The sequence below is a fragment of the Globicephala melas genome, chromosome 7 (genome assembly GCF_963455315.2).
Source record: "Globicephala melas chromosome 7, mGloMel1.2, whole genome shotgun sequence".
NCBI classification, from domain to species: Eukaryota; Metazoa; Chordata; class Mammalia; order Artiodactyla; family Delphinidae; genus Globicephala; species Globicephala melas.
The window spans coordinates 94006190-94024675 of record NC_083320.1 but is presented as its reverse complement, the minus strand read 5'-3'; the positions used below and the strand labels follow the sequence as shown (position 1 = coordinate 94024675).

At 43.1% G+C, this 18486-nt stretch overlaps 1 protein-coding gene across 1 annotated transcript in view; it reads left to right on the top strand.

Annotated features, from left to right (window-relative positions):
• Nucleotides 1-1920: 1920 nt before the first annotated feature.
• Nucleotides 1921-18486, top strand: part of ACMSD (aminocarboxymuconate semialdehyde decarboxylase) — a 63472-nt gene continuing 46906 nt past the window's right edge. Inside the window, exons 1-2 of the mRNA XM_030850104.2 lie at nt 1921-1977; nt 8936-8980. Of these exons, the coding sequence (XP_030705964.1) occupies nt 1921-1977; nt 8936-8980 (102 nt within the window). The remainder of the gene's footprint in view (nt 1978-8935; nt 8981-18486) is intronic.

Genomic DNA, 18486 nt, shown 5'->3' with positions numbered 1-18486 from the left:
GGCTACCATCATTGCTGTGAGAAGTTGGCTGTCAGTCTAATTGCTGAGTTTTGAAGGCATTCTCTTTTTCTCTCTAGCAGTTTATAGGATCTTTATTATTGGTGTTCTGTAGTTTCACTGGAAAGTTTCTAGAAAGGGAGTTCTTTTTCTTAATCCTTGTAGATATAGGTTTTGATTCCTAGCTATTATCTCTTGGAATATCTCTCCTCCAACTTCTCTCTCCTCTTTTAGCACTCCAATTAGACTCCTTTTAGACTTTCTTAATCTACCCTTTGTACTTTGTGACACCCTTATATACTCTTATATACGCTCAATCCCCTTGCATCTCCATCAAGTGTCTCTTCCAATTCATTAATGAAGGAGTCTCAACTTCATACAAGCCTATGGTATGATCTCCCACTTCCCTCTAGGATATTAATTTTCAAAGCTCCAGGGTTCTGAATCCACATAACCTGGGTTCAAATTCTGGCTTATTTACTTACACACTCACTATTGTGTGACTATGGACAAGTTACCTAACTTCTCTGTGCTTCAGTTTCCTCTCCTATCAAATGGATATTGGTAATAGTTCCTCTTATAGGAATGTTATCAAGAATAAATGAGTTGATTTGAGTACAATGCTTGGAACAGTGCCTAGCCCATAGAAAGTGCTTTAAAACTGCTTACACTTACCCTGAGTACTGGCATGTGCCTCCATGTTATTTTAAGGCTAATTCATTTGCTTAAGCTCATTGAACTTTTTACAAAAATGATCTTGAGGATTTCCTGCATTTTCTTTCAAGCTGAGCAAGCATTTAAACATATGTTTGTTATAATTTATCCAGAATCTAGTTGAAAAGAATGTTTGTTAAAATTTATCCAGATTCTAGTTGAATAGCCTAGTAGGAAGGCTGTTTTTTTTAAACTACCTAGTCCCTTCATTGTGGAGACTGAGCTGATGGAAGCATTCCAAAGCAGGTTCAAGGTTTTGCCAGGGTCCTTAGGTCCCCTGAACATTTTAAGCTTTCCAGGAATAGGAAAGGACAAACACAGAACAATAAAGGGCTACTTTGCTCCAGGCTCTCTCTGGAAGCATGACCATAAGCATCCCTTTATGCTCCAGTGGAAGCCCTCCCCAAACTGCTCTGACAACCCTCTACTTCTCCCTACACTTACACTCTGTACAAATACCTATAACAATGTACGTATCATTTTATCTCTCACTCAACCTTATATTCTCAGCACATAGTAGTTCTCAATAAAAGTTTGTCAAACGCATGAATGAACAAATGAAAGAAAAGGCAATGGAGGAAATAACATATACCAAGTATGGGTTCTTTCTATGATTTAAAAGTCAAGATGAAACTTCCTCCACACGTTTCAACATGCTAGATTTTCATGAACAAGCCAATTGCTAAGTACTGTTTAAAGACCTAGAGGTAACTACCATACAAAAAGCAAAAAGCATTACAATTGGTTTCTTCTGGGGAATGAAACCAAGAATAAGAACAGATGAGTCAGGGATCTATTATTTTCTTTAAAAGTCTTCTGATATTTGATTTTTAATTATGTATATCTTGATAAAAATTAAAATATTCAAAAACAAAGATTAGTCCATTTTTGACCTGCTATCACTCAAAAGTAGTCTGCAGTACATTTGACCTCACGGGGTTTAGTACAGTTTTGTTTTGTTTTTTAATTTTGTGCCCGGAGTCCTGATTACCAAAGAGTTGTTGACCCAAAGCCAAGTGGACAGATAAACAGAACTGTGGACTTTAAGAAGGCAGCTCCAATGGATCTACACCGGCTGAGCAGGCATACTGAGTGGTGCCTGAAGGCAGCTGTAAGGACGAAGTAAATCAATTAACTGCATGGTTTTCATGAAGACCTCTTCATATCAAAACTTCTTTCTTTACATGCGTCTCCTCTGATCCCGTGGAGATGAAAATTGACATCCACAGTCATATTCTACCAAAAGAATGGCCAGATCTAAAGAAGGTAATGGTGATTAATTTGCTGAATTATTTCTAGAACTTCTCCAGCATTTCTCAATGCCTCTACTATAGAATGATGTCTTCTTTTGGGAGTTAGATGTTAAGTTTCTCTGCTTTAGGAGTGATTTTAAGTTATTTGGTAGTTATTAAGTTATTCTGATTTCCTAGTTTTTTTTAATGACTTCATATTTATTTTGAAAGAACATTGATAAAAAGAAGTAAGTGTTCTCTCAAAATCCCTTTTCCCCTCAAATGAAGCACACTTTAAAACTTCTGGACAATGTAAGTCAAGCAGGTTTACTTCCATTTAAGTCACATATTCAGCTGCTGGGGAGATAGGTGACAATTATGGTTTCAAGTAAGAGACTATTAAAAAACAGAATGTGATAGGTTCTCATTACTTCTAAAACATATCTCCTTTCTAAAATGTTTAAAATAAGTTTTAGAAGCACCAAATGATAGCTCTGTGGAATTTTTTTTAGTCTATTTTAAGACACTGTCTGAAACCATGCCTTTTTGATGTTCTTTAGCTGTAAATCCTTGTTATGAAGTACAGAGTAGGAACATCAAAAAAAAAAAAAACCTAGAGGAAATGACATGAAACATTTGCACAATGAATGTCTCTCAAGACTCTTCTCTGTGTTTCTCAAAAGATGGACATTTCTTTTTTGTCATTAAGAACTTTTAAATGAACACTAAAACAGGAAGCCGGGGAAAAATGAAAGAAATTTAAAGTTGGTTTGAGTTTTGTTCGGGCTAAGTATCAGATCTTACCCAATCTTCAGCCTTCTCTAGTACTTATACACTACTCATAGTGTTTCATCTTTTTTATCCCAAGTGAGTAAAAATGAATGAACCCAAACTCTAATTAAAATGTGGTTCACTGTTTCATTTGTGCAGGTAGATGAAACGATTTTCTACTCATAGTTGTCTCCTGGAAAAATGGTCATCTTAAGTGTTTCTTTGTCCACTGGTATTTTAGGTAAGATGGACCGTGGACATTGTAGATCAGAAAATACAAGTGATGCTAAACATCTTTGAAAGGTTTTCCTATTATAGTCCATGGTAAGAATTAACCCTATCAAACTAACCCCTCCAAAAGGAGCCTAAGTGCCTACATGGGAACTTGCTGCTCTGAATGCTGTCATCCTCATCATATTTTATTAAAGTGTAGACACCACTTCACAATGTTAGTGATGAATACCCAAAACATTCCACCTAGTATCCTGTGCCATAACCCTACCTCCCAAGCCTGCCTCCACTTTGAGCTGAGAACTGGTCACCAAGAGCTGACAGTTTCTAGCCGTCCCACTTAATGCAGGGCCCTGAAGGCATTGTTAAAACTGCTCCAAAAAACAAAAAACAAAACTGCTCCAGAAGCTCAGGGATGCAGAGCATGGGGAGGCTATAGCCACAGCTGTGTGCCCTGGAGATTCCCCATGCACAAGTTCTGCTGGCTCTTTATGTTATGCCTTCTTATCTTCTAGTTATGCCTTCCTATCTTCTAGTTATGCCTTCCTATCTTCTAATTATTCCTGAAAAGAGGGGAGGGGCATTTTGTACCCATAAACCAGGATTTTATCAAGCAATCTCACACCCTGCAAGCAGATAACTGATATACTTTTTAAAAAAAATTTTATTGAAGTATAGTTGATTTACAATGCTGTGTTAATTTCTTCTGTACAGCAAAGTGACTCAGTTATATGTATATAACTGAGTATATATATATAATATATATATATATTCTTTTTCATATTCTTTTCCATTATGGTTTGTCACAGGATATTGAATATAGTTCCCTGTGCTATACAGTAGGACCTTATTGTTTATTCACCCTATATATAATAGTTTGCCTCTGCTAATCCCATACTCCCAATCCTTCCCTTCCCTACCTCCCCTCCCCCTTGGCAACCACAAGCCTGTTCTCTATGTCTGTGAGTCTGTTTTTATTTCAATAACTGATATACTTGATGATTATGATGCTGCTGATGGTAGTAATAATAATCATAATACTCTTACACTTCCAGAGAGCAATATATACATGTAATTTGATTCATATAAAATCTTGTGAGTTTCAGATAGGATTTCTATCATTAGCCCTGCTGGACAAATGAGGCCCCTGAGACTCAGAAATGAGCCTAGAATCCCAGAGCTTCGTGGGGCTATGGTGCCCCCTCCATAGCTCTACACCCACACCTACCTTCCGAGAGCTGCCCAGGAGCACATCATGGGGGGGATGTCCCTGCTTCCCTCTGCTAGACACCAGCCCGCTCCCCAACTCTCCACACTCATGTAAACCCACTGAGGGCTTCCTCACAGCAGGTCAAGCAATGTGATCTGCTATGTGCTGGAAGTTTCTGTTGGACTGCAGGCAAGTCAGTGATGAAACAATTCGCAGAAAACAGTTTGTGTTTTCAAACTGGGAGGAGGGAGATAAATGAAAATACATCTAAATGGTGCTGGGTTCCTTCTCTCTCTCTCTCTTTCCTTATTTCCAGTCTATATGATCAGAGTATTAAAGTGACATTAGTGGACAGCAGATAGTCCTTGGCGTTCATAGAGTTCAATACTTCTAGCAGAATTTCCTTTGTCTTCAAATCGTTTCTTAGTAGGTAACATATTATTTCAAAACATCAATCTCCGATCTTTTCTCACCATTTGTTCAAACTTCCCAATAAAAAAAAATGAAAAGACTAAGCCAGTCCTAGTTTTATTTTGGAAGATGAAGCCCCTTTGGAAGAACTGATATCTCTTTTCAAACCTGCCTTTTCTTGTTAAATATTAATAGACACACTTCAGAATCCTTGACCTCCTTATGCAGTAAAGAAATAGAAAAGCAGAATCAACACTCCTGGGTTGGTGATTAACTAATGATTACAAAGGACTGGGATTTGAGAAATTTTTGCATTTTTCACTTGCTAATAATGATTGTAGTCAGAGTTAAGATCCTTAGGGGGGGAAATCTACCTGAGGTAGAAAGAGAGTAGATTCAGGGTGCACTTGATTACATTGTTCCTGATGAATCAGGACCCACACTCTGGCCCAAGAAACCAGGGTGAAAGTTGTTTCAGATTGATCCACAATGGGATTATTCATAACAACAAGGATGCTAATAAGGTTTCAGCTTTTTCCTTCAGCAAGACTTCATTGCCCACCTACTAGGTATCTGAGAGTAGGGTGTGCAAAGATTCTTCTAATTTTAAATGGGGTCCCAAAATTCCAGCCTTTAGGAAAAAAATTATATGTTTACATCTTCTTTCATTAGTGATGATTTAATTGCACTTGATCGCTGTAAGGTTTTAGGAGACAAAATCCCAGACGTAACTTGACTTTTAAACAACTCCTCTGAGGAAACAGATATCTGGTTTCATTACCCAGGAGGTTCATTATTCACCTCATGAGTGTGAGGTCCCCAAGACATTAAAAATGTCATTCAGCTCATCAACCTCTGATTCACATATACCCATTTCAGAAACACAACTCTTGTAGATAGAAGTGAATTCCCTTGAATTTTTAACGGTTTTTTTTTTTTTCTTTTTTTTTTTGCGGTACGCAGGCCTCTCACTGTTGTGGCCTCTCCCGCTGCGGAGCACAGGCTCCGGACACGCAGGCTCAGCGGCCATGTCTCACGGGTCCAGCTGCTCCGCGGCATGTGGGATCTTCCCGGACCGGGGCATGAACCCGCGTCCCCTGCATCGGCAGGCGGACTCTCAACCATTGCGCCACCAGGGAAGCCCGCCCTTGAATTTTTAATATGTTTTTTTATTTGTCATGCCCATAACTGTCTATGGGACACTGGTCACTGTCAAACATTTTCAGATGGTAAATGCCTCCTGGCATACGCTCTGGCAAAAACTACTCCAAGGGTCAAAAATTTCAGACCCCAGGCTTGGTTCAACCTAGGATGAGAGCCTGGGGATTGTGTGGAGGCCAGATGTGGAGCAGAATAAAGTTGCCCCAAATAAGTTAGGTCTTTGTAAAGGCTCAGGGCAAGTACAAGGTGTTCCAAAGCGTTCCAAGTGCTTTCCAAGACAGGGAAGGGAGGAACACAGAGTGACAAAGGGCTTCTTCCTTCACAGCACTCCTTAGTGTCTGCTCCCAGTGTCCACCTTATTTCACGACCTCAGGATGGAAGAGGCTGTCACCGCCATGCCACCCCCACTGCCATTACTGCCTGCCACCACTACCATCACCATCATTGGTACCACCACTGTCACCAAACGCACTACCACAACTATCACCACTACCATGTCATAGCTTCCACCACTGCCATTACTATCGCCACCATCCCTACCATCGTCATCACCATCATCATCACCACTACTGCCACCACCGCCTCTGCTCCCACCACTGTCACCACCATTATCATGGTTAGCATTGATGAAGCCCTTTCTGTAAGCCAGGTCTGGTGTCCATAGCTTTGTCCAAATTGTTTCAGTTACTTCCCATAAAACCTTATGTCACCGCGACTGCGGTGAGCCTCATTTCACACATAAGAAAACAGCGGCTTCAAGATGTTAAGTTACTCCAAGAAAGTATCTTGTAGGCGGACTGTTGTGTGTGACCAGATCCTTCCTTTCTGCCCCTCCCTGCCTCTCTGCCCTTCCCCAGGGCAATACTTCTCTCACCAGCTAACTTATGGGTTAACATTCCATAGGGAATTAAGAAAAAGAAAGAAAGAAAGTGAGGAAGGAAGGAACAGAGGAAGGAAGGAAAGAAGGAAATAAAACCTTTCCTTTTACAGTAAATTAAGATTTCAATGGTAAATTTCTGGTTCAAGAGAGCATTTCGGTTTACTGTAAAGTGTAACTGATTGAGGACATTCCACCCCTTCCCCCGACATGCACTCTGGGCAGCTTTATCCAGGAGAAGAGAGGGGAAAAGCACAAGGGTACTGAATGCATGAAGGGGTGGGAGGGCACCAACGAAGGAGAAATTGGGTGCCGGGAGGAGGAGCTGGGGTCCCTGATGGACAGGTTCACTTGCGTGACCAGCCTAGTAAGCCAGGTCCTCCAGTGTCACCTGGGAGGAGGCAGGTGGACTTCCAGAGCTAATGTGACAATTTGGAGCTGGAATTCAAGAACAGACCTTCTGCCCAGGTAGAACAAGGCTGGTAAAGAACTGACCAAATCTTAAGTCTACTGGGGCAGAATGCAGGGACAGACATAGAGACACACAAACACCCCTGTGCTGCAGGCCCAGACCTCCCCTCTGAGTCTGCAGGTGAGAGGGAAGCCAGGAAGAGGGATCTGCCAGAACCTGACCCCCTCAAGACAACATCCCTGTACTGTGACATGAGAGCCAAGCCACGGTCACCTGGTCTCATCCAACCACAACAAGCGAGGAGTTGCACAATATTTAGCTTCACTACCTCTACCCATTGTTGCTGACAAGAGCTGTTCATGAGCCCTTTACACTGTGGTCTCTGGCCTCCACACCCTCCCCTTAACTTCACACTTTGAGAGCCATTGCTCTGGAGCGTGGAAATGCTGAACACTGGAAGCACCTCTCCAATCTGACCCCAGGTTACCTTTCCAGCCTCCCTCCCATGACACCGCCTGGCCCATGTTGTGTGTCAGTACCCTCCCCCACTCCTCCCGGGGAACCTGTATGTCACTCTATCACAGCATGCCTCACACATGGTAAGGCTCTTCAATTACCCACCCACCCTGGCCTCGCCCTCTCAAGACTGTGCTCCACACAGGCTGCAACTGTCCTTCACTTCTATTTTCTCTGCCCTAGAAAGGCTGGTTATGGTGGGACTCCATGAGGGTTTGACAAATGAATGAATGAATGAAAAGAATGAGATTTTAAAACCTATAGTTACATGAGTCATATATGCCTATGTTCACGGGCAGAATCTTTCAAATATTTTTATTTATGACCCCCAAGAAGAAATATATTTCATACTTGACTAGGTACAAACATTTATATCTATAATGGAAACAACAGTTTCATGAAACTAATACTACACAGAAGCCATTCTCATATATTTGTTCTATGCTATGCTATCCTATGCTATCCTATCCTATTTCATTCCATTCCATTCCATTGCTTTACTATCTTAACTTGGGTTTTCCAAGAAGCAGACCCTGAGATACGGATTCAAATGCGAACAGTTTACTCTGGAGGTGATGCCAGGAAACACCAGTAGAGTGGGGAAATGAGACAGGGAAAGCAAGGCAGCCAGTGAAAGTGTAGAATGTGTGCCTCACCTCAGAGACATCCTGCCCGAGGAGGTGAGGAAACCAGTGTGTGCAGTTTATATACAAATGCCCTCAGTCGTTGACTGAGGGATTTGGGGGGTGGAAATTAGCACCACTAATTTCCTGGTACTTCTGGTCTTCTAGAAGGGCCTAATCAAAGTTGGCGCCAATGGCAAAAGGGAAAATCTTGTCAAAGAAATGCGAGTGCTTTTAGTTGAAGGAGGGCTGGTGTGCACAGACACACTACGGGGAAGGAATATGGGTAGGACACCAGCCTTATCTGTTACACGTACTACTTCATGTTTTTAGAACATCTGGGTCATTAACCACTAAACTGATTTCATGATCTACTCACAGATTGCAAACCACAGTTTGAAGAACAGGGTTAATGTTCTAAGATGGTATTTCCTAAAGAGTGGTCCCTACGGTCTGTACTCCTAGTGGCCTGGAAAGGATTTTAGGTGGTACACAAATATTTTTTAATGTGCATCCTTATTTAAAAATTACAACCTGCATTAGGAGAAAAGGTAAAACTAGCACTTCTATGATAGAGAATTTTCTTCCTGAATAAATACATTTCAGGAAAAACATTGATTTGAATATAAATGTTGACTAAGTGATCATGAGCGTGGGGAAAAATGGGAAAGTGTTGCTTGAAAGGATAGAGCTTGGGATGCTCTGTCCCAGGGATGCGCCTTTATTGCAGTCCTCTCTGCTTTGATCTTTCAGTCTAACTGTGCTTCCTCTCCCCCACAGAGATTCGGATATGGAGGCTGGGTGCAGCTCCAACACCACGGCAAGGTGAGTTTCTCCCAAAGCACGAGCATGCCTCAGACCCACAGACCTCCTGAGTCTGAAACCTTCCAGCAGGCGGGCCTCTAGGAACCCCCAACTCTTCTGCCCTCCAATCGACTTTATAGTAGGCAAGGGGACAGCACTGAGGTTTCTCTAAATTATTTGCAAAAATGAGGATAACGTCAAAGAACAGCATTCAGGAAGATAAAACTGGAATTGCACAAGCCATTAAGAAATGTCTCTCCCTCTCTCTCTCTTTTTTTTTTTTTTTTGCCCTAGAACCAATTTTAGCATTGCTCTGTGTCAAGGAAGCAACCTGGCCCTCTCCACAGTTATGACATTATATTACAGCTGACCAAATAAATGGAACAGTTTAGGTTTGCGCACAGGCTGAGAAATTAAACACTGGAGGCAAAAGGGAGAAGAAGCCACTGTTAGAAAGGGTTGAGTTTGGTCAGAGGAAAGAGCGAGAGGAAGAAGGCTTGGGGCAAAGCATTCAGCCTGAGAGAGCTGCAAATCTAGAGCTGCACACAGGTCAGGTCTGACTTCATTTTCAGAGGCATCACAAGCCCTCGTGGAGTGCATGGGGAGCCCCCCTGAGCTCCCAGTGGAGCACAGACATGACTAAGGCCCCTTGGAGGACTGGTGGTGTGGGAAGCCCATGTGCAGGGGTAACTCAATGCACTGTGATGAGGTAAGGACAGCTTTTGCACCAGGTACTGGAGGATGTACACTTGGGCACCAAGGACTGGAGAAGGCCTCCTGGAAGAAGTGATGCTCATCCTGGGTCTGGAAGCAGAGGTGAAGGCTTGCCCAAGGAATAAAGCAAACTAGAAAGCAAAGACAGGGAGCAAAGGCCTGGAGATATCAAACCTACGTAAGCCTAGAACTCAAGCATTTGGCTGGGGCTGGTACCAGCATTTCTCAAAGTGTGGTCTGTGGACCAGCGAGTTCAATTTCACCTGGGAACCTGGGAGAAAGGCAAATTCTTGGGCCTCACCTCAGACCTACCAAATCAGGAACGCTGAGGATAGGGCCAGCAATCTTTTTTTTTTTTTTTAAAGGAATTTTGCCTTTTTTTAAAAAAAAAATTTATTTATTTATTTTGGGCTGTGTTGGCTCTTCGTTTCTGTGCGAGGGCTTTCTCTAGTTGTGGCAAGCAGGGGCCACTCTTCATCACGGTGCGCAGGGCTCTCACTATCGCGGCCTCTCTTGTTGCGGAGCACAGGCTCCAGACGCGGAGGCTCAGTAGTTGTGGCTCATGGGGCTAGTTGCTTCGCGGCATGTGGGATCTTCCCAGACCAGGGCTCGAACCCGTGTCCCCTGCATTGGCAGGCAGATTCTCAACCACTGCGCCACCAGGGAAGCCCAGCAATCTGAGTTTTGACAAGCCTCCAGCTGGTTCTGATGTTCACTCAAGTTTGAAAACCACTGGCTCTATTCACTCACTTACTCACTGATTTTTATCGACACCTATTTGATGCCAGGCCCACCAGTCTAGACACGCGGAATATGCTGGTGAACAAGACAGACATACCCCCTGCCCTTGTGGTGCTCAAATTCTAGGGGGAGACAAACAAACATGATCACTTCAGAGAATGAAATAAAAACAGTGCTGGAACAGGGAATGACTGGGGAGATGCATCTGGGCTGGCTGGTCGGGGAGCTAGCAAAGACTTAGAGGATGAGAAGGAAAAGCCTGGAAGAGCATCCCTGGATGAGGGAATAGCAGTTGCAAAGCCCGCCATATGAGGAAGAGCTGTGTTCAAGGAACAGGAAGGAGGGCAGTTTGGCTGAGATGTGGTGAAAGGGGGAGATGGAAGGAAACCAGGTAGGCAGGGGCCATATCATGGAGGGACTTGTAGCACGTGCTAAGGAGGCCGGGTTTTATTCTCAATGTAATGCAAATTCTTCGGAGGGTCTTAGCGGCTGAAAAAGGTCACCTTGTCTGATCTGTGGAGGATGGATAGAGGCAGGTAAGAGTTTGGGGCACAAAGTGGTGGGAAGAAGCTGGAGAGGTAGGCAGAAGCCTCATCAGACGGGGCCTTGGAGGATGGGTTTAGGCCTTTGTACTTGATCCTGAAGGCAGTGGGAAATCATTAGAGTTTTTTAAACATCAGAATCTCTGGAGCAGCCCATTTTCACTTTCATCAAAGGCCACCCACTAAGTGCCAATTTAGACACTGGGCTGCACTTCTCCCATGAAAAGTGTCAGTTCCTAGCCCGGGAGCTGATGATCTAAGCTGGCCTCAAGTCTCCCCAAAAGAGAAGACAAGCTGAGTGGAGATGATGACAAGGCCACTAGGAAGCCCCAAGTGCAGGGATGGGCAGCCTGTAATTTTTTTTTTTTTTTTACTCCCTGTCCCAGGCTGCAGTTTGTAACCTTGACACTGGATTTGAATGGCCTTCATTTCATCCTTGCTTCTGTGTCAAAGAGACTGTAAAAACTTAACAGCAAATCTAAAAAAAAAAAAAAAAACCCAGAACAAACAAAAAAAATCCAAGAATGAAAATATTTCCAGTCAAATCTATTACCTGATATTTCCAGCAAAACTGGATATAACAGTAGTCTTATAAAACAAAACAGTGACACTTTCCTTTCCTCTGTTTCAGAAACAAAACAAACCAAAACAGAACCAAATTGGTATTTACCTAATTACAGTGGTCAGGGATCACAGTCACTGGAAAACAACATGCAAATATATACAAATATGCAAATTCAGCTAAGAGCAATGAGAAAATCCAGCACTTTGGGGTAGAAATTTCTTTTCATTCTCCTGTATCCCTTTGGTGAACAAATCTTTTCTGTCCCCCATGAATGATTTACCTCAGAGATTCCTGTTTTCTGAAAGGTCTTTGCAATACACTTCTCTGGTCTGCCCTATTTGTTTCTCGTCTTAATCTTTGGTTTTTCAGTGCTTTTGGAATGAAACAAGGGGTATTTGTTTGCCATGGTAAAGCCTTGTTCAGAACTGAAAAACAACATTTGTCCTTGGGTTGAATATTTATAATTTGGTTGAAGATTCATAAAAGTATGTACGGCCTCCTCTCAGGAGCCACATGGGGTGGCGGCAGAATTGAGTGCTGATGGCAGGAACACCCAACAGCATTTAAAGGAGGCCAGACACAGGACCTAGTTCAAATCCATGGGTCAGCAGCATCTAGAAACATCGACTGAGTGTTCTTCAGGCCCTTGAAATACAAAGACACACACACACGCCATTTCCATCACACTTAGCATTTTCAGACACACTATTATGTGTGATCTTCGATCATCATGTTCCTGCTCTAAAACATGATTTCCCTCTCACTGCGGAGCCAGGAAGACACTCAAATGAATAAAGAACATGCAGATAGTGACAATTTTGTGCCGAGCAAAAGAGAAAATAAATAGTAAGGGAATTCAAGGGGGTGGGAAGGCCAAGGCGGGGGCAATTCTCATGAAGATAAAGAATCATAGGACTGTAGGACTAGGGAGCATCTAGTCCAGTGTTTGACAATACGGGCTGCAACCCAACAGTGAGTCATAATATCAATTCAGTGGGTTAGGACAGCTTTAAAAATAAAATAGATTACAAAAGAAAATAGCAGAATGTATTGTTCATGGTAAGAGTAAGTATTGCTTCATCAAACTTTTGTCTCAGTTTGTATCTGTATAAATCTTCGATTGGCCAAAAAGTTCGTTCGTCTTCTTCCAGAACAATGTGCCCGAACGAACTTTTTGGCCAGCCCCAATAGATCTATACAGATGCAGTGGGTCACAATGGAAAATATATTTTTTAATGTGGGGTCGCAGCCAAAATCGATTGAAAGCCATTCCTCTAGTCCAATATCCTCATCTCCTGTTTTTATTTTTAAGCTTAACTTTCCATTACATATGTAGAATCTGAATAAATTCTCCTTTCTATTTTTTATTTATTTTTCTCATTTTACATGCATTTATTATATGAATTAACTACACGAACTGAGAAAGAGTCCCATTTGCAATGCAAATATAACATTCGTACAAAAATGACAAAATCAAATGAAACCTTTCTTGATTTAAGGTACTTTAAAAAAATAAGGCTGTCAAATAAATTCTCCTTTTTAAATTTAAGCTATTGAAGATAAAGCTACAGTTCCCTTGGATCAGCCCTCCCCATGCTCAAAAGTAATTCCTATTAACAGTTTGGTGGGTATCTTTGCAGACCTTTTCCTGTGATTTTACTTTTCCATACATGCACCTATTAAAAAGGACATAGTATTATTTAATATGTTTATGTACATACCTTTAGCTAAGTCAATCAGGTTCCAAACAGAAAGCAAACAGCATACTTAGAATATTCTGAAAAGGGTTAACAAAGCGCCTGCTTATACAGGTGTAGGCGTGGGATGAAGCTGCGGAGGTAGGCAGGGGTTGGATGATGAAGGGTCTTAGGCCAGGTTAAGGAGTTTGGATTTCACCTCAGGGCAACAAGAATCGATTCATGAGTTTTAAGCGGCGGAGGTAGCGAGATCTGATTTTGGGTTTTAAGAGTTTACTTGGCTGCTTTGTGGAGACTGGGCTGGAGGGGAGCAAGAGTGAAAGCAGCAAGAGATGAGGCTGGAGGCTGGAGGCTGGAGCAGTCGTCCAGGTGAGAGAGTATGGGGCTTGGACCAGAGCTGGAGCAGTGGAGATGGAGAGAAGTGGGCCCTTGCAGCGTCCATTCTGGAGACAGAATTAACGGCATTGGGAAATGGATGGGATGGTGACACGTCAAGCCGAGGGAAGTGAGAAAATGATGCAGTCTCAGAGGGATGAGAAAGATAATGCTGATATCAAAGGACAGAAGCGGCCAAGCCAGGAGGACAAGCAGATCTGGGGGAGAGAGCAGTAGGCTGAGAGAATAGAGCGGGAGGTGGTTGTAATAGAGCCTCCGTGGAGCTGTCCTTCAGAACCTCGTCATGTGGGAGAGAGGCTGCTTCCTGGTGACAGTGTCTGGGCCATTTCTGCCACCTTTGTACCTCAAGTCCAACCAGCCTGGCAGCTTGCATGGTCTAGAGGGAGAGCCTGAGTGGGGACTGGGGGCAGGGGGAGGAGAATGGAATCTGATATGAAATACTGAATTTTAAAATACATTTTTTCTTTTTTCCCTCTGTGCTAGTTTTTTCCTTGTTGTCTATCCATTCTGTGTGTAATAGTTTGCATCTACTAACCCCAAACTCCAAGTCTATCCCTCCCCCACCTCCCCTCCCCCTTGGAAACCACAAGTTTGGTCTCTTGTCTCTGTGAGTCTGTTTCTGTTTTGTAGATAGGTTCATTTGTGTCATATTTTAGATTCCACAGATAAGTGGTATCATATGGTATTTGTCTTTCTCTGCCTGACTTACTTCACTTAGTATGACAATCTCTAGTTGCATCCATGTTGCTGCAAATGGCATTATTTCATTCTTTTTTATGGCTGAGTAGTATTCCTTTGTATATATATACCACATCTTATTTATCCATTCATCTGTCAATGAACATTTAGGTTGTTTCCATGTCTTGGCTATTGTGAATAGTGCTGCTATGAACATAGGGGTGCATGTATCTTTTTGAATTACAGTTTTGTCCGGATATGTGCCCAGGAGTGGGATTGCTGTATCATATGGTTAATTCCATAAAATACATTTTTAATGATACACGATACCAGACATTTGAAATACCAGCCATATTTGAACTCATTTGCAGATAGTATTAGAACTAGAACTTAAGAATCAGAAGTGTCAGAAGTGAAGTTCCTTGGGAATCAGACTCTGAGATAGAGATGAGCATGCAGAAGGTTTATCAGGAAGTGCTCTTAGAGTGGACATCACTGAAAGGGAAAAGAAGGAAGCAGGATAAAACAGAGGGCAATGTCGAGCTGTGATGTAGTCTCAGTGGAGGCCTCAGCTGACCCTACAAAAAGCTCTAAAGCTAACCTCCAGAGTTGTCCCAAGTTGGGGGGTGAGGGCAAGGAAGAGGGGCCTTTACATCTCTGTGGCAGTCAGTCATTCGAAGTGGGCTTCCCTGGAAATAAAGCAGGACTTTAAGGGTAAGTGATTTACACATAGGATCCATGTTTCCTGACCGCTGTAGTTATCATGACTTCTACTACCCCATGCTGTTCTGGCTTAAAAAACATTAGAGGTATATTTGAAATGAGTTATCTGGGTGGGGATGGATGGTTGGAGAATTCTTTAATTAAAATAAAAATAACAAAAAGAACCCTTGATTTTCTTTCAAGAGTTTATAAAAAAACAATTTGTTTCTGAGTTGAAATAATTTAGAGCAGCTTGCTCCAATTACTTGATTTTTAGTTAAGTTTAAGATCTTGGTTGATGTTGGGATCAATGTTAAAAACAGAACCTACGAGACCCCCCAGTCCCTCCCCTAGCAGCAAGTGCTGACGTCTGAGGCCCATTTATATCCCTGCGGGGATCCTGGGTTCCTAAATATCATGTGAGAGGGATCAAGAATTGATTCTCCACAATAACTGTCAGGTCCCAAAATACTGGTTGAAAAAGCAAAGAGAGGGCTTCCCTGGTGGTGCAGTGGTTGAGAGTCCGCCTGCCGATGCAGGGGACACGGGTTCGTGCCCCGGTCCGGGAAGATCCCACATGCCGCGGAGCGGCTGGGCCCGTGAGCCATGGCCGCTGAGCCTGCGCGTCCGAACTGGGAGCCTATTGGGGCACAGCTGCCCTGTGGTAATTTTCACTGAGAAAGAGCTCCCCTGACAGTTGCGGTCATTCATTTGCCTTACGATGGATCCAGCATAAAGGGTGTGGAGTGAAAAGTTTAGTAAGTCTGATTCTCCTGCAACATAATTAGGGCAACCCCCCAAAAAGACTGGACTCCTTAGGAAATTATAGTAATTAACATTTGCTTACTAGATAGACAGCAATTACCAAATATCAGCCAGACAGGGTGGAATAATGGCTTCATGAACCTGGATTCTTTTCCCAGTTCTATACCACTAAGAGCTCTATAGCAGCTAAGCTCTATACCACCGCATCTCATGGACTCAATGGTAAATGCAAGAGTTGAACTAAAGAAATGATCCGTTTCTGTTTTAACACGTTCTGCTTTGTCAGAAACCAAAACTTACTTGTGCACCTCCCAGAGAAACCCAATTTCCTCCCTTGCCATTGATAGTATATGGTAAAATCTGGCCATTGGATGAATCTAGAGACTGTCATACAGAGTGAATTAAGTCAGAAAGAGAAAAACAAATATTGTATATTAACGCATATATGTGGAACCTAGAAAAATGGTACAGATGAACCGGTTTGCAGGGCAGAAATTGAGATGCAGATGTAGAGAACAAATGTATGGACACCAAGGGGGGAAAGGGGTGGGGGTGGGGGTGTGATGAATTGGGAGATTGGGATTGACATGAATACACTGATGTGTATAAAATAGATAACTAATAAGGACGTGCTGTATAAAAAAATAAATAAAATAAAATTCAAAAAACAAAAACAAAATCTGGCCATCATTCATTAAGCAAGCTCTCTGGACTGTACTAAGTTCTTTACAAACAGTCTAGTATTGAAACTTCTGTATCATTCTGTGTTCTTAGTTGCAAACAGCAGAATCCACTCTAGCTAGTTTAATTAGAGAAGCAGCTCACAGACTTTCTGGGAGGGCCAGAGATCAAGCTCAGAGGCTGTGCTAACAGAAACAATGCCCAATACCTGGCCGGGGACCTGTTCTAGCAAGGCTGTGAGACAGGAAGCTCATGCTGACGATGCTGACATTGGAGGGCAAAGCACTGCAGCTTCTGCTCCAGCCACGTCTGACACCTCAGGCAACACCCCTTAGTAAAAGACTGGATTCTGCAGAGTCTCTGCTTCCTCACAGGGCTCACTTCCAAATCAAAGTCACACGTGGGGTCTTCTGATCGGCAGAGCCTAGAGCACATGCCAGTGCCCCTGCTACAAGGGGAGCTGGGAAAGTGAATTCTGAATTCCCCCTCAGGAAGGGGGAATCATAATGTGAAAATATCTTCGCATATAGGAAGTGTTCCAAGGATGCTGGGTGGCTACAAGCATGACAAATAAAACGGTCCACATTTTACAGATAGAAAAAGTGAAGGTTAAACTCAGAAGGGCTGTAACTTAGCCAGTTAGACTGCTAGTAAGTAATCTAATGAGATTTAAGCCCCTATCTATTGAAATGCAGAGACCAGGCTCTCAGCACTCTGCTACACTGGGTATTTTATGGTAATTAAGCTTTCCTAGTAAGAAGCAAAAGAAAAAACTTCTAATTGCCAAATGAAAGTTTGTTTGTCAACTTTTTCTCTTTTCCCACCACCCCTCTCTACTCCCTTCACAAATAAAAAGATGTGTTCCTACATTCTATTTGTGCATTCAGTATCAGCACCCTTGCTTGCAAACAAAAGAAACAAAGAATGGTTAGTTTAAGCAGAAAAGGAATTTGTTGAAAGTATTTTAAGCCCCTCAAGAATTACAAAATGCTTAGGGAACCACACTCAAATGTGCAGGTGATTGAAGCCACGGCCAAGGCCATGCCACAGGTACAGCCCGGTTAGGACACTGCCACCAGCACCACTGCCAATGGACATAGCTCATGGCCACTGCTGGAATCAATACTGGCAGCATAGACTCAACTGTTCTTGTCTTTTTTTTTTTTTTTTTTTTGCGGTATGCGGGCCTCTCACTGTTGTGGCCTCTCCCTCTGCGGAGCACAGGCTCCGGACGCGCAGGCTCAGCGGCCATGGCTCACGGGCCCAGCCGCTCCGCGGCATGTGGGATCTTCCTGGACCAGGGCACGAACCCGTGTCCCCTGCATCGGCAGGCGGACTCTCAACCACTGCGCCACCAGGGAAGCCCTGTTCTTGTCTTTTTGCATCACTTGATTTTGATTCACAACCAAGCACTGATCTGTCAAGTTTGAGACAAGGAGAGCAAGTATTTGGGTTTTAGTAGAGGGAGGCTGGGCCCTACCTCTACCAGTACTCTTGCAGGAGAGTCCCCAATCTAAGAAGGTGGTTCAGGTGCTGTCATTGTCAGCAAAGAATCAGAACTGAGGCAAATCAATCCTGATGTCCAGATCTCAGAGACTCGGCTCTGCCTGGGTGTAGATACCTGTCATAGTTACACAAGTCACTTGCTTACTGACCTATTCTCCAGTCTGTGAGCAATGAAAACATGGATGTGAGGGCTTGCTCATGCTTGGGAGATGTGCACAGGCTGCCGCACTTCAAGGTGAAAAGTGCTCGGCCTCGTCCATGAAGGAGATGGGGAAGGTCTAGTCCTTGGATCAGAAGGATAAAGGAGGAAGCTGTAGCAAGACCTGAGCGCAAGCCAAGAGGAAGAGGAGGAGTGCAGAGAACTCCATCAAGCACAACTCAAGGCCTTGGATCACCACATGCTTACACGGCCATCACGTAGGGCCCAAGGGCAATCTTGAGGCTCTGAAGCACCACCAGAGGTCATGTGTCCTTAAGCAAGGGAATGTCGGGAGACAGCCCAGTCTCTAATTAACCATACATCATTAATACTAAGAATAA